General features: G+C 43.8%; 1 protein-coding gene across 9 annotated transcripts in view; it reads right to left on the reverse strand.

Annotated features, from left to right (window-relative positions):
* The window catches only part of DSCAM (DS cell adhesion molecule), a 603397-nt gene that overhangs the window by 493590 nt on the left and 84623 nt on the right, over positions 1 to 25184 (reverse strand). For 5 of the 9 annotated variants that reach the window (XM_077342744.1, XM_077342751.1, XM_077342750.1 and 2 more), the window contains one exon: positions 13705 to 13810. Coding sequence is in view for 6 of the 9 variants with exons in the window: in XM_077342751.1 (XP_077198866.1) it covers positions 13705 to 13717 (13 nt within the window). In the remaining 3 variants the exon portion in view is untranslated. Of the gene's footprint in view, positions 1 to 13704; positions 13811 to 14656; positions 14764 to 15341; positions 15417 to 16245; positions 16633 to 25184 lie in introns of all 9 variants that reach the window. The other 4 variants (XM_077342746.1, XM_077342752.1, XM_077342748.1 and 1 more) reach the window with 3 other exon arrangements.

Consider the following 25184-nt stretch of genomic DNA (forward strand, 5'->3'; position numbering starts at 1 on the left):
AAAAGTGTAATGATCTGGGGACCTTTATATAAGTGCATTAGCCAAACCCAATATGCTTGTTGCTAGGAAAATGTTATTAATGGTGGTTAATTTGCAAGATGTGTGCACTTCATTTTGTAAAGAATTCCTTTTTATGGGTTAAAAACAAGTTGGCATTGACAGCACAGCAGACTGCCTACAAAAGGTTTAGTTTTTATGTGTGAAATTAAGGTACTGTATCATTTTCTTTTAACCCTCCAAAACACATGATGTCCTGAGTGCTGGCACACAGCAGGCACCCAGATGCAGGCATCAGAGCTTGAAAACAATTCCAGGGGCTGGTTCAGGCACAGGGTAGGCAGCATTCACAGTTTCAAGTCCGAAGGGAAATCCAAGAACAAGCATACAAAGGACCAGGCCAGGGTCAGAGACAAAGAAGTCATTCCAGAACACAAGCAGCAAGACCAGCCATTAACAGACAAGTTACTTCTGTATAGCCACACTCTTCTCTGCTGCTTTTAAGCGCAACAGCCAGTACTGAGCCATGTACCTGCCAGCTGCCTCAGACCTGCTCCTGCATGCACTCATCATCACTGTTGGTTTTGTACTGCTAAGGGGGCACTGTGCCTTCTTTCTTGAAGGTCTCACCCCATCTTCTTCCTACAACATTTCCATGTACCTGGTGACAGGGAGTGAACTGACGAGCAGCTGATTCTCTGTTGCCAGCTCAGGGCTGGGGAGGGGTAGGGGGCTAAGGGGCCAGTGTGCTGGCACCTGGCTGAGAATCTATGTCTCACCCCTCAGAGACCGCTTCCTCCTGCAGCTCCTTTGCTACTGATTGTGGGCTAGGGTTCTTCTCAGAGGAGTCTTCAGTGACTCTTTGCACTGCTGAGCCTGGCTGATCCACCACACATGAGTAGCCAATATAAAAACAAAGCAATTATTACTTAAAAAAAATCACATCTTGTACATACAACCTGAAATATATAGTACTGTTTTCACTGCAATCAAAACAGACGTAGCTGATTCTGGCAGACCAAGTATTAGCGGTAAACATGGCTGCCAACTGAAACAAGGCCACAGAATGCTGCCTCAGTGGGATGGGGGAAGAAATGTGGCCAGGAAGAAGATGCATGGCCTCAGATGTAGTAAAGGGGAGGCAGGGGGAGGGCTGGGAGGCTGGAAGCCCAGTGTGAGAACACTCCTTGCACTTAAGTCATGCGCATGTTTGGGCAGGGCTCCATGAGGCCTCAGCCCAGAAAGCCCTATTTGTTGGGCTGTGCACCAGCTCCCAACCTTTTCCTCCCTGGGCCAGCTGCAGGTCTTCTGTGCTGGCCTGATCTTCCACATGAAAGTGTGAGTCAGGAACAAACCTCCATGGCACCACTAGCTTGCTTGCTAGTTTCCTCAGCAAGCAGTTGTTGTTTGGATGGGGGGGGGGGAGTGGAGGCTTGCCATGGGATTCGCATCGGCAGGTCCCCAGGCATAGGGGACCAGAGGGTTAGAGTGATAGTAAGAGAGTTCAGTGGGTCAGAATCAGGGTGTGGATAGGAAACCCTGCATAGAGCCTCAGTTAGCTACTTCTCTCCTGACCTCTTTTCCTGCTTTGCTGTTGGCTCTGCCCATTGCCTGCACTGTTGCAGCTTTCCCTGCCCTGGCTCTTGGTTCCGGGGGCTGTTTGCTGGACTCAGGAATGCACCTTGGTGCTCACCTGACCATTTGGCCCCATTGCGCATCTCAGCTGGATGTGGGGCCCAATGGTTCAGCTGTCCCACAGTCTACTTTTTCTGGCCTCTGTGGGGCCTGGGCTGTGTCATGCCAAGTGGATGCTCTTCGCACTCTGGGGCCAGCAAGTGTGTTCAATCTGTGGGCCTGGCCTTGAGCCACAATGGCTCTCCTCTGCCTGGTCTCAATCAATGGGTCCCCACTCAGCCAGGTGTCCCATATGTGTTATCTTCTATAATCATATCCCTGAATATCCTTGTTGAAATTATCATAATTTTTTATAATGGCATAGTCTTTATTTGTTAAATAAGTATTTTATTGTTATTTCTAAAATAAACTCCTCCTTTATTCCTAAAATTCAGAGCAAACAACAGCACTAGCATTTTTTCTAACTTGTGGTAAGATATTGCCACTATTTTATTTTAGATATTAAAGAACTGGTAGAAATGATTTACCTTGATTACACAGCATAAACCAAATCTGAGATGGAATCTGAACACTGCCTTTTGGAAACAAGTATAAAGTTTTCACCATGATTCAAAGCTAAGGGCCCTAACGGAGCTATCAAGGTTCTGCAGGGCCTGTAAGACGGAACTCTTCCGCCAGGCATTTGGTTGAGGCTGGGGGGAGCCCAGAGTTACAAACTGGGGTCCCGCCCAACGTTTAGCACTGTACATCCAGAGTGGAAGAGCTGTGCCTGAGTGAGTGTGGTTCTTGAAGATGCAGCAGAAGATTGTAACAGCTGAATGGAATAGAGGGCAACTGTCATTTTAACACCATCTCTGGAATTTGGTTATGATCATAGAATCATAGAATCATGATATATTTGTTTTTGTTTTTTGTTGAGATTTTTATACCAACCTTCTCTACAGCTCTGGGCGGTTTACATAAAACATTTTGGAACATATACATAGAACACTATCAGTATCAATATATTTAATCCGCTCCTGTGGAGTGGATTAAATAAAAGAGTAAGGGCTGTTGGGGAGGAGTTAGGGCGGGCTCTGTTCGGGATAAAAACTCGGAGGAGCGAATCAGGAGCCGTGAGTGGCACTCCAGGGCCAAGTGGCCAATTGGGAGGCGCGCAAAGCGCAGCTCCCTATTGGCCACTTGGCCCGTCTCCCAAATGCCGTGCCGAGAACTCTCCAGTCCTCCCAAGCCACCATCCTAGCCGGATGGCTGCCAGGGAGGAGGCTCACCCGACGCCGCTGGCCTTGGGGAACAGTTCTTCCCCTCGGCTCAGCTACTGCCCTTCCCCAATTGCCCACTTCCCCCTTGCCGGCCTCTGACTGATCCTTCGCCGCCGCCTACACCAGACACCAACCTTGCCGAGCTCTGACCCACCTTCGACCCGGCCGCCACACCCAGCCACCGCGCTCGCCGCTTCCGCCATCCCCGGCCCTCTCCCCGACCTTCGGGGAAGCTTTCCTGCTTCCCGGCCTCTCTGTTAACTTCGCCGCCACAATGCCCAGCCCGCACGCTGCGACCTGCCCAACGAGACCACGAGGCCGCCGCCCAGCCACTCCGCAACTACTGCCGGCCGAAGACCTCGCCGCCCGGCCTCTACATTGCCTACACAGGGGCCCTCCCCTGCCCCGCGGCTCTGGCGCCAGCCCAGCGCACAGCCCTCACCGGCAGCCTGGGACAAAATGGCCGCCTGACTCACTTCTCACCTTTTTCATGCAGCCGGTGCCAATGGACACATCCGAGGAGCCTGCCCCACGTGAGTTCCACCCCACCCGCCTGCCCCAGGCCCGCTGCACCACCAGCCCACTCCATGCCCATCTTCCGCCGGCCTCCCCGTCCACACAGAATCCTTTCTGAGTTGCCCGGGGGGAGCGAGAGCCCTTCTAGCGCCCATTTTATTTCCATATAAAATAGGCTTTCTTTCCAGTAACAATATAACTATATAACAATATAACAATAACATACCAACTAGAACAACTAGAACAGTATTTCAACAACAATAACTGTGACACTCCCTTGGTAGGTTCAACCTCTCAGTGGGGGGGGGGGGGACCTGTAGATGTCATGGGTCTGCTGAGAGATCTAAGAGCATCAACTGATTTACATTGCCTCTCACGAGGAAACCAAGACAGTTTAAAGTCCAAACCACATGAGAAATCAGATTGCAATGAGACTAAATAATTAATCTCAACCAAGATAGCCTGGAAACCACTGTATATTCAAGCACCTTATCTAGAAATGGCATATTTGCCACTATCTGATTGTTATTTCAGTCTAAGAAGACCTTCCTCAGAAGGGGCTTCTTGACTGCTTACTTCAAGATGACTGCAGGCATTAACCTACTCCCTGAACCCAGCTGAACAATCTCTCCCAGCTAGAGTTTTAGCCAGGATGGACAAAGGTTGAGGACTGACGCAGCTGGATACACCAGTGCAAGAAACTTGTTCATATGCAACTGCCATTTCCATGGCTCCCTAGAGAGAACAAGAAATGTTCTATTCACTTCAGCAGCAGAGCATGTTTCCTGCATATCTCTGATACATAAGAAAATGGCGGCAGGTTTGTTCAGACAATGTTCACTTTAATTGATATACATATATAATTATTATGAATAGTTGCTACATTACTATAAAGATGATAAAATATTGTTATATGAAAAATGCTACTAGATGGGAGAACTGCTTGTACACTGGAATTTGCTTTCATGGAAATGGTTGGGATTGCTGTTGCTACAAGAACCTGCTGGATTGCGATGAATGTGTCTATACTGGGCAACATCGCGTACCATGAGTTTGTAACTATGGAAATACGACAAAAATACTTTGCAGTCTTTATCTTTGATGGCAATTAAGCCCTATGCCTACTTACATTAAAGACAAAACAGGAACAAGTAAGGCCACTTCTGGACCTGTCTATCTCTGGTGCCAGCACAGAATTGGTGGCATCAGCAATGTGTTGGGTGAGGAGCAGGGTTTAGTCAGCATCCTAAGCCTCTCAGTTTTAAGTTATGTCCCAGCCCCAGCTATGTCCCAGCTTTCTCAACAGGGGGGTTGTGAAACCCTGGGATTTCCTGGCAGCCTTGAAAGGGTTTCTCCAATTGGGTGTGAATTAATTTTTTAAAATTGAGTAACTAGATTTAAAGCCTGTTGTACTTGTAAATACAATGGGTGCTAGAAAGGGTGGATGGGAGGCCAAAAGCACACCTGGAGCCTTGGTGAGGCCGCGGGTGTGCTTCTGGGTCCAGGAGGATGGCCTCCTTCCCCCCCCCTCCCCCAGCCACGGTGCGGCCTTCCCCCTGGACCCAGAAGCACACCCGGGGCCTCTTTGAGGCTGAGGTTTCTATGCTTCTGGGCCTGGGGGGGGGGGGGGAAAGGCCTCCCTTCATCTAGAACAGATGAAAAAATACTAGGCAGGCTACTTTCATAATTTTGGCCCCCATTGATAAAAAAGGAGTCTAAAATCACACCCAGGCTCTCAACAGTGAGCACTGGTGTTAAGTTGCACTGTCAAGTGCTGGGAGTTGTATTACCCTTTTCTCTACATGTCAGCCCAGCCAGAGGACCTACATGTTGACTGGATTCAACTTCAGCTGGAGCCAATCTGCCATGGCCCCCAGACACCAGGTTTTCAGGGGGTGTTGTGTTGATGGGTGGTCATCCACATTTTGGTGACAACCCAGCCTGAAACTGTAGATCAGCTAAGCTAGGGGGCATTTATAGATATTAAATAGCATCAAGAATGGCTCCCTGTGGGACCCCACAGCTCAGGGTCCTATATTGGGACTTTTCCCTACTGCCACCCTCTGTCCCCAATTTTGAAGAAGACTCCAGCCATTTCAAGGCTATGTCTCTAACTTCTATCCAGGCTTGGTGATGGGTCAATAGTTCAAGGTCAACTGTGTTGAATGCTACTGTCATATCTATTCGCAGCAGCAGTACTGACCTGCCTAGATCCAGCTTCCCCTGGAGATCATCTGTCAGGGTGACCAGAGCCATCTCCATCCCATGGCCAGGCAAGAAGCCAGACTAGAAGGGATCAAGTGCTTCCAAGTATCCCTGAAGTTGTCCTACTACCTTACTAAAAAATACTGGATGCAAGAAGGGGCAGTAAATGGCCAGGACAGTGTGATCCAGCTCTTGCCTTTTCAATAAAGGCCACATCACTGCCTCTTTCAACCTCTCTGGGAATGTCCCTGAGATCATGGACAGATTTATAATCCCAAATCTGAGGTCTTGCCTCTGTGACTCCCACTGTGCAGTGCCTGGTCATCAAAAGAACAGATTACTGCCTTATGCACCTCTGGAGGAATAGCCACTTGCCAACTGCTGATCTTCCTCCTGGCCCTCCTTTTACAAAAGCATGTTTGAGATGGTGACAGTCTATGTGATACAGAGAACCACTACCAGCATCAAATGTTATAAAGTATGGAAAATAAAATGTTCTCAAGCATAATTTTAGCACAGCACAAGACAGAGCAGGGATTCAAAAGAAATAAGTAAAATGCAGTTCCTTTGTCCCTATCTCTATACATGCCCAATCTAAGGTTAAAATATAGGACAGGCTCCTTAGTTTAGGGAGCTGCAGATTTCTATGGGATTTCTATTAACTTAAAGCTTTCTTCAGCTGTCCAGGCAAGCATGTAGTCCATGGCTCCCTTTTCCTGCTCTCAGATAAGAGTTTTGTCTGCTCTGATGGACTCAGCACTGAAGAGCCCTTCCACCTTAGTTTTCCCCCTACCTGTCTTTACCCTACTCACTGATCAGGTCAGGCCAGGCCAGACCAGAGAAACTTTTCCTGGAGAGTCTCCAGGAATTCCATCCTGAACTCTCTCTAGTATACCTCTAAGTCTGTGTTTTCTGTGTGAATGGAGGGAGCTTGATCATCCTATTGTCCAGACCTATTAGCCTTTATATGAAGGCAGGCTGAGGTCAGTTTGGAATTGGATTGACTTTCCACTTCCTGCCTGCTCTCTGTCCAGAGAAGGGGAAAAAACATAAAAGAGTGAAGGTTTTACTCCTTTGAAACCACTGAAGAAAAAATGTATTTCTTCACACAGGTATTCCATCTCAAGACTCAAATGCCTATCAAAGACTCCATTCCTCCAACTGGGAACCCCACACAGTATATCAAAGGAGGGAGATCCTGCTCCAGGCTTTGGCACATACTCACCCATAGCTATTACACACATTGCCTTTGTGTGGGTGTGTGTTACTCTTGCTTTGAAATGGTTGGTGCACTGAGTCCTGCCTAGCCCAATGTCTGAACTACTGTGTAAAAGAAATCTTGGCAATATGAGTAGGATTGCCGTGGTGCATGAGCTACAGAAACATGGCAGAGCTGTGGCTGAAATGACCATGTTTCCTTCCCTTTGTTGTGTGCTCAGCAAAGGAAATATAAATGAACAAGGGGACTCAAGCTCACTTTTGCAGAGATTCCTCCAAGGTTTCTCCATGTCATGCCATGCTGCTCCTTCCAGTGTAGTGTGTTGTGTTCCCTTTGTTCTCTATCTTGGTATGTTATGCATAAAGACAGCAACAGCTAATGTAAGGGGGCATGGCTCCTTCAGTGTATGCTGACTGGCTGACTTTCTCTTCTTGTACCAGAGGCATCATCAGCAGACTGTTCCACGATTGGGGGGTTGCAGTCGAGTTGCTATGGATTCCAGTACAGTTGCTATGCTTTGCACCTTGTTGAAAAGTGATTCTTGCCCATATTTCCCTCTCTGCAGAGCCTCGATAGGATATGAGCTAGAAGCACTTTGCCAGTGTCAGTAATATGACACCAACAGGGTTTTTGGATTGGGCTCCCTGAAGCACTTGGAAGAAGACCCTAGAGCTCAATTGTACTAGTATATTAACAGCCTCAGAGCATAATGCTGCTGAAATGGGATTTCTGCCTTTGGGGTATTATTCATTTCACAGAAAAATGAACAACATCAAAATTATAATCAAATATTATGTGGGCATTACCATTAAAAAGTTAGTTGGAACCACATACTGAACACTAAATAAAATAAGCTGAAGTAAACAAGTAGATCTTATTGTTTAGACAGTTTCTATTACCGCCTGAGTTAGCTTGCATTTCTATATTAAACAGCTGCAATATTGATAAGAGATAAGGAAAACAGCAAAACCTGTAAGCTAAGCTGTCCTACAGAGGCTGGACAATAGCCAAGGGACCTCAGCAAAACTATCCACAGTCAGTGGTGTGACTGTCTCCTTGCCTCAAGGAACTTCAGCACTGAAGTTATTAACAAGAGCAATCAGGATGGCAGCTGGCTATGCAAAGCATTTTATGCTACTGTAAAGGGATTAGCAAACTGTAAATTTTGTTAACATTTCAGTTTCAGTTATTTCAAACAGATGATGTGTTAGAAACGTTAAGGAATTGTTTTAATGCTTTTTCAGAAGGCAAATATTAAGTAGAAATGTGTCAATTAAAAATATATATATTATGTCGTATGTGTGCATGCTACCCACATATATTTTGTCTTCTGCAGATGTGATATTGCATGGAGATTTTTTTAGCACTATTATCTCAATAAGCTGCCTGTTTCAATACCCGGAGAGGAGGAAACAGTGCTTTTGAAAGATACAGAGTATTATACTAATCAGGAGAATATAGATTTGAAATGTTTCGAGGACCAGAGGAAAGCCTGTGGCTGTTCTTATCCTACATGCTCAGCTGGTGTCGTTTGACATGAAGAGCCTGGAGCTGTTCATGAGATAGGAGGAGAGTGACTTCGCCACAGCCTGTGTACAGGGAGAGGAAATCACTGCCTCTTGGAAAGGAGCCTCCCTGGCCTTTCTTCAGGAATGGTTAATTAGTCAATATCACGACCAGCTCAGAAGCCATTAAAATTTCTTAAGGGAATTTCAACAATCTCACTATTTTATTTTATTTTATTTTATTTTATTTTATTTTATTTTATTTTATTTTATTTTATTTTATTTTATTTTATTTTATTTTATTTTATTTTATTTTATTTTATTTTATTTTATTTTATTTTATTTTATTTTATTTTATTTTATTTTATTTTATTTTATTTTATTTTATTGATGCTGAAATTAACCAATAAGGCATGACAAAGAATATGACCACTGGCATAGGGTAATCACATCCTTTGGGTAAAGCAGAAGTTCAAGAACAGACGGGTACTCTGAATTCCCTAAGGCAGTGATTACCCCATGATAGCTGTAGTTCCTGGAGAGACTACATAGCTATTACAAAACTGTTTGGCTTTCATGTAAAATATACATTATTTAAATAAATTACCATGTTCATAGATAACTGCCATTTTTCATTAAAACCAAAATACAGCAGAACCTTCTAAAACACTGGCAAGTTACCCATTAGGACTAGAGGACTTGCATACAAACTTCACACCTCTTAAAAATTCTCTATGAGACAGCAATGGCATTGTGCTTAATCTGAATTTCTGGAGAATTTAAGATGGTGGGGGTGTAAAAGTAGGGCATCTAGACCTACTGAAAGACTGGCTCAGTTGAAAGCAGTCAAGAAGATGCCTAAGGGCTATAGTGGTAGGCATCATTGATTCTGGAGAATGGTTACATCAGGGGCAGAAGATGTCAGGTGTGAACTGAACAGAAGCAATGCAGAAGGACCCAATCAAACAACAATGCAAACAAAACTAGCCTGTGACTGTCTTTGTGTATTTATTAATAAGAAAAATTCCAGAAATGCTTTATTTTTAAGTACCTGCCTCCCACGGTTATTCATATTTAATAATGCTTACTCAATCCCAATACAATCATATTGTCAATCAAAGCTGAAAATGCAAGAGTTACATTTCAAAATTATAGCATGTCAGTATAAATTCATTTTTAAAATGTTCATCAGGAAGAGAACATTTTGAGATAAAACTTCATAATTCATTTTGATTCATTCAAGATATGTTAGCTGGGACTAGTGTCCATCTTCCTCTGCCTCAAAGGTCCCTGAAACACAGGCCACTTTAAGAAACCTTTGGGGAATTGCACTTCAGTTAGGGGGAAAATGCTTGCAAAGAGAAAGTGTTCTAATCAGCAGTATTGTTATTCACACTGCATTCGCTATCTATCCTTCTTGCTTTTCCTTGCTCTTCTCCAGCTTGCTTATGGATAGCTCCTCTCCCCCTCAATGTCAATGAAGTGCTTTAGGCAAGGCAGACCTCAACCCAGAAAATAAAACACTTAAAAACAGCATAGGACTAATTTCAATGACCATCTCTTAATGACAGCATCATCCAATAATGACTGGCATTTGTGAATGAGCCATTCACATGTTGAATATTCATATTACCTGACAGTGTACCAAGAAATGATTTTCAGTAGAAAGAGGTCACGTGGCCATCTAAGCATCATCAAATGCTGAGGAACTGCGACATGAGAATTGAAATGATTCATATGCCCACCACTGACATTGACCCTATGAAATATCTGTGTGCTAGTGGTACAATTGTCTGTTCACCTCCAACCATGTACCTTTCTTCCTTCTGTGTGGAGTACTTCTATCCAAAGTCTTCTTATTCAAAGCATTCACAAATCAAATGTAAAGACTGCAGTATACATTCATTGCGCTAGTTCTGATGAAATCCAAACCCAGGGATTATTTTAAAGGTGGATAGCTTCAAAAACCAGGATCAAACTCATGTAGAAAAACCAGGATCCAGCTCACTTTAACATCTTTATGTGTCCTCTGGCCCAGCTGGAGGTTTGGCCTTGGGTGCCATCAATATGTGGATGACACCCAGCTCTTCCTCATTATGTTGCAGGCATTTTTCCACCCTCACCTTATCAAACTACTAGTGCCCTAATTGGCCCCAGAATACCTAGGCACAGTTATTCAGATAACTGTCATCTCCAGATTGAACTTTTGTAACTCGCTCTATATGGGTCTGCTCCAGAAAATGAAACTGCTCCAGAAAATCTTTGCTCCAGAAAATGAAACTGTACCAGAACGCAGCAGCCAGAGTCCTCATGGGAATATCTTGGAGGGCCCATACCTGGCCTGTGTTCCAATAACTGCACTGATCCCAGTTGAATTCTGGATCACGTTTAAGGTATTAGAACCTTATGGGCTGGACTTCTGGAAAGCAAATTTTAACAAACTTAAAAGTTATGCTGGGTAGAATCCAGTAATTAGAAAAAACTTAAGGAGATGGGAGTTTAAGAGGAATGGGAGTTTCTTAAAAGTTAAATACTGAAGGCACAATTACAAACAAGCCTTTTGAGAAGGAAAAACAGAAGAAGCCAGGGTGGCTCCAGAAAAGGCTTTCAAATTATTTGAAATCATTTAGGAAATAGGAGGAGGGCCTTATTACTAAGGATGAATATAAACAAATAACCACTGCTTGTAGGAGAGTGTTAGAAAAGCTAAAGCTAAGTATGGTTTGGGCTAGTGAAAAATGCTAAATGTGACAAAAAAGGTTCTATAGTTATGTTTAAAGTAGGAAAAAGAATGACATGGTAGGACCATTGCAGGGACAAGGTATCAACTGTGCCACCGGTTGACGCAGTGGAGGGCAGGCTGGAAGCAGACGCAACCGCCCTCTGGCTCGGGCAGGGTGTGCGCTGCACTTACGCAGGATGCACAACGTAAAGAGACAGGCAGGACCCACAATGCCTACAAAGGCTCCATGCACGTGGGTCCCAGCCTCTTCGCCCACCTCGCCGCAGAGCAGCTTCCCTCCCTCCCACCCTGTGTGATATGTAAACAGCCGTGTGACTGAGTCTGAGGTGGATGTTTCATGGTTAATTTTTTCATCACAGCTGCGGGTTTTGCATGGGATGGAGCCTGTTCACAGGGAGTCTGATGGGTGATCAGACTCCCTGGGGTTCAGGGCCTCATGGAGGCGGCATGCAAACGAGCGCAGCTTACCTGGCTGTGAGGCCAGGGGCTTGTTGCCAGGTGGCCTGCGGGGCAGCCAAAGCAGGTGGATGCCTGGTGGCTCACCCCACATAGGTTGCCTCCTGTAGGGCAGACTTCAGTAGGCAAGGGATCTGCTCTCCCGGCTGGGAATGGTGCGGATCCCCAAGGCGCCTTGGGAAGCTGCGGGTTTTGGTGCAGTCCGCTGACTGCTAGGTCAGGCTCCCTCTCCCATGCTGCGCCAACTCTCCCGTGGGGTGGTAATAAAACTGTTGCCATGTTTATAACCAATAATTGTGTGTCATGTCTTATTCCAGCCCAAAATGCCCTCCTGCAAGTCAATAAAGTGAAAATGTAGCAGGTGATGAGAGGGCTGAACTGCTCAATTTCTATTGCTCAGTCTTCTCTTGTGAGGGAAATCATGCTCCATGTGGCAAAACCATATTATGTGATGAGGTTGAGAGTTGCAGCCTAGGATCCATGTAGGGGTAGTCCATAAACAGTTTATTTAAATGAAACGAATATCCTTTGTGCCAGATGAATTGCATCCAACAGTACTAATAGAACTTGCAAATGTAATTTCTGTCCATTATTTTTGACAATTCTTGGAGAACAGGTGAACTGCCAAAAGATTGGAGGCAGGCAAATGTTCTCCCCATCTTCAAGAATAGGAAAAATGAGGACCAGGATAACTTCTGACCCGTCAGCTTGACATCTATAACTGGCAAAATTTTAGAACAAATGATCAAGCAGTTGGTCTTTGGGTAGCTAGAGCGGATGGCTGTAATTACTAAGAGTCAACATGGCTTTCTCATTAACAAGTCATATCAGACTAACCTCACCCCTTTTTTTGAGAAAGTTACGACCTTGCTGTGGGAATGCTGTGGACATTGTTTATCTTGATTTCAGAAAGGTTTTTGATAAGGTTCTGCATAATATTCTTATTGGCAAGTGGGTAAAATGTAGTATGGATCCTAAAGGTGGATCAAGAACTGGTTGACATATTGCACCCAAGGGGTGCCTGTAAATGGTTCATCATATCCTTGGAGAGGAGTGACGTGGAGTGTCTCAGGGATCTGTCCTGGGTCCTGTGTTATTCAACATATTCATAAATGATTTGGATGAAGGAAAAGAGAGGGTGCTTATTAAATTTGCAGATGATACTAAACTGGGAGGGATAAGGTTAGTCTGACATGACTTGTTATTGAGAAAGCCATGCTGACTTTTAGTAAGTACAGCCATCCACTCTAGTTGATCAAGGACCGACTGTTTGATCATTTGTTCTAAAATTTTGCCAGGCATCAAGCTGGCATCAAGTTACCCGTGTCCTCCTTTTTGAAGATGAGGACAACATTTGCCTGCCTCCAGTCTTCTGGCACTTCACCTGTTCTCCAAGGATTGTCAGAAAATAATGGACAGAGGTTCAGAAATTGCATCTGCAAATTCTTTTAGTACCCTAGGATGCAATTCATCTGGCCCAGAAGATTTGGTTTCATTCAAAGTAACTAGGTGTTTATGGACTAGCCCTTCAGTGATCCTAGGCCACAACTCCCATCCCTCATCACTTGAAATGATTTTGCCATGTTGAGCATAATTCCCCTCACAAGAGAAGACTGAGGAGAAGTAGGAATTGAGCAATTCAGCCCTCTCTTCATCACCTGTTACAATGTCAATTTCTGGTCCCCCCCCCCATGTCTCTATTATTCTTCTTATTTTGAATATAAGTAAAGAAACCTTTCTTGTTGTCTTTAACATTTCTTGCTATCCTAAGCTCATACTGAGCTTGAGCTTTAGATGGTGGGTTCTCCTTCTTTGAAAGTTTTTAAGCAGAGGCTAGATAGCCATCTGACAGAAATGCTGATTCTGTGAACACAGGCAGATTGTAAGTGGGTGGGCAGAAGGGACTGTGTTGGTACTTGGCTCTTATGACCCTTTCTTGCACCCTCAGGTAAACGCCAATCAACATGTTGGGGTTGGGAGGCAAATTTCATCCAAACTAGACTGGCCACGGATTCTGGGTTCTTTTATTGTGGGGGGGGCATCATCTGGGAATTGGGGTCACTATTGGATGGGCAGGTTGTTGTGAATTTCCTGCATTCTGCAAGGGGTTAGACTAGATCACCCTGGAGGTCACTTCCAACTCTATGATTCTATTATTCCACTTACCAATAAAGGCCATTCACGGTTCAGGCTCTGCAGATCTGAGAGACTTCCTTGTTGTCTATACCTCTGAAGAGTGTTCCACTCCTGGTAGAGAAAAGTCCTGAGACTCCTGGTAGAGAAAAGTGGCATCTCAGCAGAACAATCACCACCACCACCACCACCACCACCACTACCTTCCTCCTCCTCCTCCTCCTCCTCCTCCTCCTTCTCCTCCTCCTTCTTTTCATAGTTAAGAGAATCTGTGGTTAATAAGAAACTTTAGAACCTGGTTTAAAGTTCTGAAGGTTCTGACTATAGTTAGTTAGAAGACAAAGTTCACATGATCCACTAACCCAAGATAGTTTAATTTAACTATGGTTTCACATTGGCTTGGATCCACCAAAGCTTTGGATGGAAATATTTTTACCTACAGAGCATAAGTTTCTTCCCTCTTCCTTTCTTGACCCCAAAATGCCCCCCAAATGCTTTGGGAAAATACTGGACTGTAGCCAAAGGTTAAAAATGAGACAATCATACTTCTTGGATGGAAATTCTTCCATCTATGAAAAGGCTCTCATGGATCGAAGCCATTATGTTGACTGAACTAATATGCTGGAGATCTGTCATTTGATTTCCTAGGATGTTTATGACTCTTCCTCATCTCCAGATTAGGGGGCCTAATCTGATATGGTTTTTCAGCAGTGAGCAAGGTAGATTAATGTTCCCTTCATGCATTTTTTTCATCTGAAGCTACAATAAATATGTACCATAGGCTGCAATGAGCTCTGGTATACAAAATAGACAGGCTGCCTCATCTTTGCCTTTCTTTTTCCTCAAACCTGCAGCTTGGGAAGTTTTGCTTAGTAAAACAGCACTGAGAAAAAGAGTTGAAACACTCCTTGGCTGGCACTGTGGCTGCAATCCAGATCGAGACCCTGGATCAATAGTGTAACATATAGTTTGGCCCTGAACCTGCCTTATGAAGGAGAGATTTTCCAAGTAGACACTTCTCATGTTGGAAAGACTCTTCAAGTAGATTTCCAATAAATTTGACATGGGATGGACTGTGAAAGTTGATTGTTGCTAGGGAGAAAAACATAAGCAGTGTAAAGCAGGTGGTCAGAGCCTTTTGTGTTTGGCTGCACCATTGTTTCCCAATGTAAACACAATACCAAGCACTCCAAGGCAGGGACTCACTTTCTCTTTTTTGTGCAACCTCTTGAGATGAGATGCTCTTGCAAACATTAGGCCACCGATTCCCAATGGAGTCAAGCACTGAGCTATGGCTTTGCTTTAAAACTGCAACTGAGCTATGGCTTTGCTTTAAAGCTGTTCATTTATTCTTCTAAACTTAGCAAATTGAAGACTCTGTGGGGTTGGTTATCTGGAGGCTGTTTATCTTTTTCTATACTGCTACTGACAACACTTTTTAAAGCTGATAGCTTCTTAGTAAAATGGAAACTCACTTTGCATAATGCTGTTAAGAGAAGAGAAAGAACCTTACATTTACTAGAGAAGCTTAGTTGATGCATATGCATTGTGGTGAGGACAGCAACAGCTGCCCTCCCGGGTTCTAGTTTGAGTTCACATAATATGCTTCTCCTTTTCTTCTCTTATCCCCTACTCTCCAATTTAATTCTTTTGCAGATTCTATTGCTTACTTCATTTATAACTTGCATTTCTCCCTGATGGAGACCCAACACAGTTTGCACCATTCTTCTCTCCTCCATTTTATCCTGAGGAGAAAATAGGTTAGGCTGAGAGTATATGACTGACCCAAAGTCACACAGTCAGCTCCCATGGCAGGGAGGATTTTGAAGTTCCTAGTCTGGCTCTGTATACACACTATACATACGCAAGCATAAAACATGGTGTAGAACATTGAATTCAACATCCTGATAATACCACTTTTTAAAAACCATTCTAGACCATGTGCTTTGAAAATAGACTTGAAAAACAATGTACCATGTCACCTAGGTTTCTACCAAAAGGAGACTTGGCTCTTGACATCTTATACCCTGAAATACTTGTTGGTGTCTCAGGCGCTACTCTACATGTTGACATCTCAGCAGCAGCAGTTTACACAGAAGCACTGGGTCTCCCAAGGCAATCAGCACCAACCAGAGCTCCTTTCTTGGAGCAGCATGTTGCAGGCCAGCCTGCTGCTCCTGCAACCTTCTCTTTCACTGATCACATGACAACTCTGAATGGCTTCTCTGAAACCCAGCTCAAGATATACAATGCTTCTTAGCTCAATAGATGCCAACCATCAATGCTAATTTTAAAACAAATACTATTGTCAATGCTGCCAGAAATATTAGGCTTAAACCATAGCAAAATTACATAATCAATAATGATTACAATTTCTCAGCATGGGAGCTTTACAGTGCTGAGACCTGTCCTATTCTGGTAAACAAGCCCTTTATTTAAAAGAAAAATGCCTGCAGGGCCACTCCCACTCATTTGTGCCTGCAAGGCAGCTCTCCTCATCCTGTGGTGAAGACTCTTCACACAGGCCAACAACTATCTCTGCTAAGGATGTGTTTTCTTGGTACTTGCACTTACATTTCATTTGGAAATGAGGAAGGCTCAGCATCCCACAGGTATCAGAGTTTCTATAAATCACTTTTTTTTGCAGCTCATGAGTGGAGGCTGTGGTTTGCTTTTAAAATTTGATGTCAGCCATGTTGAGTGATTGGGAGAAAACGACAATATAAATAGTTAAAATGGTGCCATATGGAGGATGGAACAGAATTGTTCTCTCTTGCCCCAGAGGGGCAAGGACCAATGGGATGAAATTAATTCAAAAGAAATGCCATCTAAACATCCTGAAGATGCTGCTGACAGTTAGAGTGGTTTCTCAGTGGAACAGGCTTCCTCGGGAGGTGGTGGGTTCTCCATCTTCGGAAATTTCCAGTTCAGCTGGATAGCCATCTGACGGAGAGGCTGATTCTGTGAAGGTTCAAGAGGGTGGCATGTTACAGTAGATGAGCGATAGGGATGTGAGTGTCCTGCATAGTGCAGAGGGTTGGACTAGATGATCCATGAGGTCCCTTCCAACTCTATTATTCTATGAGTCTATGATTCTATGATTCTATAAAATAGTTGAAATAAATTTAAATAAATAGGACTTAATATGCCTCAAGCACATGACCACCTAATGAACAAAACAAGAGAAACTATCATAGTTTTCAGCAACTCTCTGTTTTTGCGAAGAAAAGCAATATTTATCTTGGCTTTTAGCTGCTTTCAGCAACTCTTGACTTTATAAACTCACAGAATTGTTCAAAGTGCATCCTGAAATTCAATTTCACCTGGAATTCTGCTTTGTCTGGTTTCTTTCCTTGCTCCAGAGCTGCATTCTTAAGTAGGTATAGGATACAAATATAGACAGTGCAAAAGAGACCAACTTCAACAGATGGCTGTCGCCATTGTCTGGAATATCCCTGAACATCTTTCTCCATCTCTGGTCTATCTTCTCTTCCTGTGAGAAAAATCTGGGATTTTGACATAATGCAGCAATCATTGAACAGATTGTCAGTGTCTAATATCAGGGCCAAAATTAAGGGGTTTGACAAGACTCTCTAATGGATCCCTTATCACAGGATTGTCAAATGAGAGCAGTGCCATGTCATTGAAAACTGACATATCAAAATTATACTATTTCTTAAGGTAGTCAATGAACCTTGAGAATGTCTGGTTTGCTTCCATTTTGAGTTTTGAACTTTGAGTTGCAGAGATGTTGACCAGAATGGCCATATCAGATCATCCATAAAACTGTTTCTGTCTTCTCTCCTTAAATTTTTCACAAAGGTCACTCAGGATTTTGTGGAGTTCTGTAATATTGTCCCTTTCTAGTTTTTTCGCAATGGGATTGAACAATGCCATCAAATTGTGTAGGAAGTACATATAACAGAGAAAGGAAGACATGATTCTTCATGTGGACTGATTCCTTCTCACACAATTTTTTCACATTCTTCTTCCCCGCATGACAGGTAGTCCGCCATCAGTGCACGCCAGCACTGAAGAAGAATAAGTGGTTGGACCAATAAGTGGTCCATGCCGAATCAGATTGCTATACTCTACCTACAACCTCAGGGAGTCTAGAATTTTGGCTATGAAAACTCATATGCACCTATTTGTGCGACTAGGGCCTTTTATGCACTGGTGTTTTCCTTCATTTTACTGTGAATTCCCATCAGGTATATTTTCCCCTTCTGCATGCCCACTCATTTTACAGATGTGTCAGTCTCTCCCTCCCTCCCCCTTACATGGATTTTGCTCTTTTCAGTACTCCATTCATTTTCCCTTCACTATATCTCTGGATTTCTAAAAAAATACTATTTCTGTGGTTCCCCCCTTGCTTCATTCACAAAGAAAAGATAAATCAAAAGCATAATTTCCCCCCATGATTCCCTCCTCCACAGTCCATATAATACAGTGTGGTTGATCTCTCCTTATCAGAATGTTTCACACTGGTAATTTTTTTAATTTTAAAGAGAGTTCCTTCCAGTTGCATTTCCTGTCTGGCCACCATCATAGCAGAAGGCTCTCCCCTCTTCAATAATGTGAAAGCTCCAGTATTGTCAATTTCATTTTAAAAAAATTAATAAGGCTAGTGATGACTCACAAGAGTCGGATCCCTGTTGAAAAAATATTGCTAGGGAAAGCTTTATAATTTGTATGTGTGTATATGCATGAGTGTGTGCTGTTTAAAGAGAAAGTTATCTCCCATTCCACCTCAGGACTGCCAAGAGATACAGGCCAGCTTACAGGTGGGGAGACATTCCTCTACAATTTCTTTTGAGGGGGGACTCCTACAGAGACAATGGAAACTCAATTGACTGACCATCAGCGCTCTTTTAAAGTGCCCCCCTTTGCCCCACCATCCTTTTGCCTGCTAGCAAGAATATTTCCTGATCTTTGCATATTCAAACACTTTGTCTTATTCTCTACCTACTTCACACCTGCCTTTTGGGTGCTTTTTCTTAGCCCATCTTTTCTTTTCTCCTTCCCACCTGCTCACTCTGCTCACTCTGTGGATGCTGTTCCACAGCCATGATGTCCAAAGGTGTCTCAGCTGGGGGTGGGGGAGGGAAGAGAAAGAATGCATGAGAAGTTGCTGGGAAGGGGACTGTGAGGAGAAAAGAAAAGTTGAATCAAGAAAAAGTAACCAAAAGGCTGGTGGGCAATGGATAGATAAGAATCTGAAGGGGAAAGTAAAGTGTGTGAAAATGCAAAATTCAGGAAAGGGTTTTGCAAAGAAATGAAAGGACAGTGTGGTGAGGGGGACTCTCTTTTAAAGTTGTTGGTTGGTCAGCCGAGTTTCCCTTTTCTCTGTAGGAGCCCCTCCCCAGTAGTGTAGGGGAAAGTCCTAGCTAGCTTGTACTTTTGACACTTGCAGCTCTGAGGGAGAATGGGAGAGAAATTTCTTTTTCAACAGTACACACACACACACACACACACAGAGAGAGAGAGAGAGAGAGAGAGAGAGAGACCACTACATAATGTTTTCCCTGGCAATATTTCCTTTTACCAAGGATCTGAGTCTTGCAAGGCATCACTAATCCATTTGTTTTTAAAAAAATGAAATTGACAATATTGGAGCTTGTATGCCACCGAAGGGGGGGAGAACCTCCTGTTAAAATGGTTACCAAGCAGTAAATGCAGCTGGAAGAATCCCTTCTTACTATTTCAAAAAACATGCTCCATGTGAAACTGATCAACAAGGAGAGACTGATCACACCATTCCCCCCCCCCAAACTCTCTGATGCCAGACTTTCCACTTTTTCTCATTGGTATGCAGAACACAAACTCCACTATTCCTAAGAGAAAATGGAGTTTTATAAAGGTGCAGTGTGCAAGCACAGAATTCGAATTAAAGAATAACAACTACAGTTCAGTGATAATCGGATAAGCTGTGCATGCAGAAAGGACCAAAGTCCTCTACATTAAAATTCAGTGCTCTCTTCTACATTTTAAGACAATAGTGAAGTATATGGCATTTGCAGCCCACATCTATCAGTTGCTTGCTAAATTGCTTAAGTTTGACTTGGATTTAAAAAAAAACTGAACAGGTGTTATATGGAATAGTTCTATCAACACAGCTTTCAAGCAAACTTCAGCAAGAAGCATGATGTTTGAATCAAAGTTAATATTTTATTCCCACCCTAGAAATCCATGCTTTCTTCCCTAATAGACCTAGAAGACAGATCAGAGCTTGGCCAAACAGCAGCATCCCCACATAGATCAGGACTGTAACTTATAACTGGCAATACAGGAAGCAGTGAATGCACAACCAAAAGTTGCTGTCCCCCCCCCCCCACCTATGTCTTTTTTCTCTCTAAAAAAAATAAGATCCTTCTTCAGAGCAGAAGAGAAAGCTATTGAGTGAAGACTTGGTAGATAGTTCTTTATTACAGTCACTAAAACGCTCCTTATACTCCTATGAGCATTTGCCATTTTAAACACTCTTCCTGCTTTGTTAAAAGCAAGCCTCAGCATATAGAAATCATTTATGGGGACTTGCAGGTGCCTATGCAGGGGAGAAAAATAGGCAAGTGCAGACCTTTGGTGTCATTTTCACTGCTGGTATTAGACTACCTGCTCATGCTTTATCCATATAAAATATATTTTGACATACACTCGCAGAAGTGTGCCAAGGGAAGGGAGGAGATAACTTATTTCTTAAAAGAGAGGTCCTGGGGCTATATGAAACAGCCTTTCTCAACTTGTTTACCATTGAAAAACTTCTGAAATATTCTTCAGGATTTGAGAACCCCCTAAAGTGGTGTGATTGTGCATAATACGGTTCAGAAGCATAGCTGTGTGCATGCCTACCTGGAGCCTGTCCCCTTCCTACCCCCTCCAGGTTCATCACAACCCCTAGGTCATCAAGCATATCCCATATAGCAATGTCCACCTTGGATGAGAGAATCCCTCTTCTTGCATGCATTCAGGTGGGAATACCTCATCAGACGAGATACTGTTACAACATGCATACCAATTTAAAAGGGATATCTATTTTGTCTGGATAATCCCTGGACTTCAAAGTTTATGCATGCTTTGAATGAATATTTGCATGTGTTAGAGAATGAAAAGTTCTTCTCCCATTGTACCAGAACTGTGTTCCAGTAAATTCATTCCACATTTAATGTCTCCACATTTAAGGATGAGTATTCTGCCATCATAAAGTGCTTAATATCGCCACAAAGATAACATGAGAGTACACAAAGATAATTCTTAGCTTTTCTCAATACCATCAACAATGATGTCCTTTTTAAAGAAAAAAGCGGCTGAGACTTACCACGGAAACTCATTAATGCCCGCAGAGGGCTGGCTAAGGTGACCAGATTTTAACATTGGTAAAGCGGGACACCATGGACTGGGGGGGTTCTTGATTAAAAATTTGGTCTATATGGAGCAACAAAAAGTTTCATAGAACGCAAATATAGTATTGCAATATATATATAATTGCCAGGTGCCCCCCAGATGTCCCTCCAAAAGTCCCTCCTGTAGGCTGGGTGCACTACTGGCGCGTATGGCGTCAGGGTGAGCCGTGACCCACAGTGCCTATATAAGGTGCCATGTGTGCGGGTCTTGGGCCTCCTGCCCAGGATGCCGTGGAGAGCAGCTTCCATCCCACCCACCCTATGTTCATGTGAATACAGCCCTGTTCTGTGTCTTGAGGGATCATTTCACAGTCAATAATTCATCACTACTGAGGACAACTCCCAAAGCAGCTGGTCAAGTAAGGAAATAGCCAGCACTTGCCTGCCCTGCCATGTAATTAACAATACCATGATGCTTTCATTCTATGCAAAATTAACATATCATATGCGTGCACTTTTATTTCTAACTGGATTATGAATGGAGAATGGGTGTGTGTGTGATGCAGCCACCCTCTCCCTATTAGCTTGGTGTCCGTGCTCTTTGTTTTAAATCTTTATCATTAACACACAGTCATTGGGGTCCAGTTACCATGGCCAGCCTATCACAAATCTACCCAAACATAAAGAGAGACCATTATACAAAGAATCCCAAAAAGGGATTTAAGAATTACATTCTGGATACTTCTGGAGAGCTGCTTCTTTTTGCTTTTAAAAATTGCCATACTAGGAAAAAAACATTGATAATGTCTAAATGTTTGAAGAGTTAAATAGAACATTACTACATTTGTAATCCTATACACATGTATGTAGAAATAACTCCTATTGAACTACACCAAAGACCATGCTTATGACTAATATGATTACATGACCTATTGAACTATGCCTCAGGCCATGCTTCTGAAGAATATGAATAAGAGCAGACTGTAAATTCTATGATCTTAAAGGCCCATTATTCACAAGTAAGCTGATATTAATAAGTCTGCCACAAAAGTGAATGTTGAGTAGATGTTCTGATGGATACATTGAAGGACTGCAATCTGGATTTTCAGGTGGATAGGTTAGAGAACCGCACTCAAAGAGTTGTTGTCAATGGTGTTTCATCAGACTGGAGGGAGGTGAGTAGCGGGGTACCTCAGGGCTCGGTCCGGTACTTTTTAACATATTTATTAATGATATAGATGAGGGGGTGGAGGGACTACTCATTAAGTTTGCAGATGACACCAAATTGGGAAGACTGGCAAATACTCCAGAAGATAGAGACAGAATTCAACGAGATCTGAACACAATGGAAAAATGGGCAAATGAGAACAAGATGCAATTTAATAAAGATAAGTGTAAAGTTCTACATCTGGGTCAGAAAAATGAAAAGCATGCCTACTGGATGGGAGATATGCTTCTAGGTAACACTGTGTGTGAAAAAGACCTTGGGGTACTTGTGGATTGTAAACTAAACATGAGCAGGCAGTGTGATGCAGCGGTAAAAAGGTAAAGGTAAAGGTATCCCCTGTGCAAGCACCGAATCATGTCTGACCCTTGGGGTGACGCCCTGTAGTGTTTTCATGGCAGACTCAATTCGGGGTGGTTTGCCAGTGCCTTCCCCAGTCATTACCGTTTACCCCCCAGCAAGCTGGGTACTCATTTTACCGATCTCGGAAGGATGGAAGGCTGAGTCAACCTTGGTGATGCAGCGGTAAAGAAGGCAAATGCCATTTTGGGCTCTATCAACAGGGGCATCACATCAAAATCACAAGATGTCATAGTTCCATTGTATTTGGCACTGGTCAGACCACACCTGGAGTACTGTGTGCAGTTCTGGAGGCCTCACTTCAAGAAGGACGTCGATAAAATTGAAAGGGTACAGAGGAGACCAACGAGGATGATCTGGGGCCAAGGGACCAAGCTCTATGAAGATAGGTTGAGGGACTTGGGAATGTTCAGCCTGGAGAAAAGGAGGTTGAGGGGACATGATAGCCCTCTTTAAGTATTTGAAAGGTTGTCACTTAGGGGAGGGCAGGATGCTGTTTCTGTTGGCTGCAGAGGAAAGGACACGCAGTAATGGGTTTAAACCAGTGGTCCCCAACCCCCGGTCCGGGGACCGGTCGCGGTCGCGGTCCGTGGATCAGTCAGTACTGGGCCGCAGCTCCTCCTCGTCCTCCTCCCCGGCTGCTGCCTCGGGGACTGCCGCCGGCTCATCTTTGGTGCTCTCTGGTGGCCGCCACCGCTGGGGCTCCCCCTTGGCATGGCACTGCGCAGCTGCTGCTGGCAGCGCCCCCCAGTGGGCAGTGGGAAGACATGGGTGCCGGCGGGAAAGCAAGTGGAGCAGGGGCTCAGGCAGTAGTGGCAATTTCCCTCAGCAAAAGACTATCCCCCCCGGGCCTCAGTAAAATTGTCAAGAATTGACCGGTCCCCGGTGATAAAAAGGTTGGGGACCACTGGTTTAACCTACAAGTACAATGATATAGGCTAGATATCAGGAAAAAAAATTTCACAGTCAGAGTAGTTCAGCAGTGGAATAGGCTAACTAAGGAGGTGGGGAGCTCCCCCTCACTGGCAGTCTTCAAGCAAAGGTTGGATACACACTTTTCTTGGATGCTTTAGGATGCTTTGGGCTGAACCTGCATTGAGCAGGGGGTTGATGGCCTGTATGGACCCTTCCAACTCTATGATTCTATGATCCTATAAAGTGACAAATGGTAGCTTTAGGAATCGCTGGAAATTCTATGGTTTACCACAGAATTTCTGATGGTTAGGTTACTTCTGAGGTAGCTCTAGGATTCTAGGTAATTCCAAGAGCTATCCTTGTCTTTTCCTGTATCAACTTCCAGTAAGTACAGGAGGCTATTTTTTTCTCTTGTGATGCTGTGCTTCCCCCTCAGAACTCTCCTGCCACTTGTACTGCCAGGTAACTCTCTTCACAGAATTACAGTTCACAGGCTATTATTATATCACTAAAAGTATACACTATAGATATGCCCTGTGACCAGTATACTACAGTCATATAATAGTTTTATAACAATACCCTTTTATATAAAATGATGATGATGATATTGTGTTTATTATTTACTATATTTGCATCCACCCTCTTTCCAAGGTGTGTCCTCTCCCCTCAGTTTTTTACAACAACCCTGCGGGGCTGTTTTGATGTAAGTAGCTCAAGGTCATCCAGAGAGCTAAAAGAAAAGCTTTCAGATACCAGAGCTCTGCTAAATCTGAAATTATGCTGACAGAAGCAGTGCTGAACTGTAAGAAAGGCAGCATGGTCCAGACAAGAAGTTACTATGGCAACCTTGCTTGGGCAAAAGGCAGAGGAAAGACTTAAGGCCAGTAGTACACGGTTGGGAGGCAGTAGCAAAGCAAAATGCACAATAGGATTCTAAAGTCCACATTCTTAAGCTACTTAAGGACTATTTACATATTACCTTTAGATGTTTTCAGAAGCATGGAGGAATTACCGTGTGAAATGGCATGGGGGTCTTAGTGATTCTGGGGTAAGGGAAACTGAGGGGTGAAGTCAAGGGGGGGGGGGACCACCAGCAGTAGCGTCAGTTCTATATAGGAATCACAGGAAACTCTGGTTTCCCCCTGAAGTGACATCACACCATCAGCCCACTGGTAATTTTTTTTTAATCTATTTTTTCCTGTTGCCAGTCCAACTGGTGATGGAAAATAGAAACCAGAAGTACAGGACAGCTCAGCTGTCTAATCTGGGGCCCTTGAGTCTATCCCAGGGCGTGAGCCATGGACAAAGGAAATCATTTGCCCCAAAAACATCATTGTCTCTCCCTTGCCTCAACTCAGGCACTCTGTAGCTGCACAAGAGTCAGGAGAGGCCCAACCACTTTCCCTCACTCTTGCCTCTATGGTGGCAAAGAAGACACTGGAAGCTCTATAACCTTTTCAGTAGTTGTCCCCATGTGGGAACTTACCAGTGCAGGCCTTGTAGCAGCTGCCCATCAGCTAAGACCATCAGCGTGAACAGGGACAGAGATGCTATTTGCAAAGTTAGTTAAGGAGCTTTCCTGCACTTTGAAAAAAATAGCATTACACCAGCTTAATGGCATAGTGCTAAATATTACTGTGCCTCCGGCCATTCCTCACCTTCTTGCTGTCTCA

This window comes from Paroedura picta, chromosome 6 (genome assembly GCF_049243985.1).
Source record: "Paroedura picta isolate Pp20150507F chromosome 6, Ppicta_v3.0, whole genome shotgun sequence".
Lineage (NCBI taxonomy): Eukaryota > Metazoa > Chordata > Lepidosauria > Squamata > Gekkonidae > Paroedura > Paroedura picta.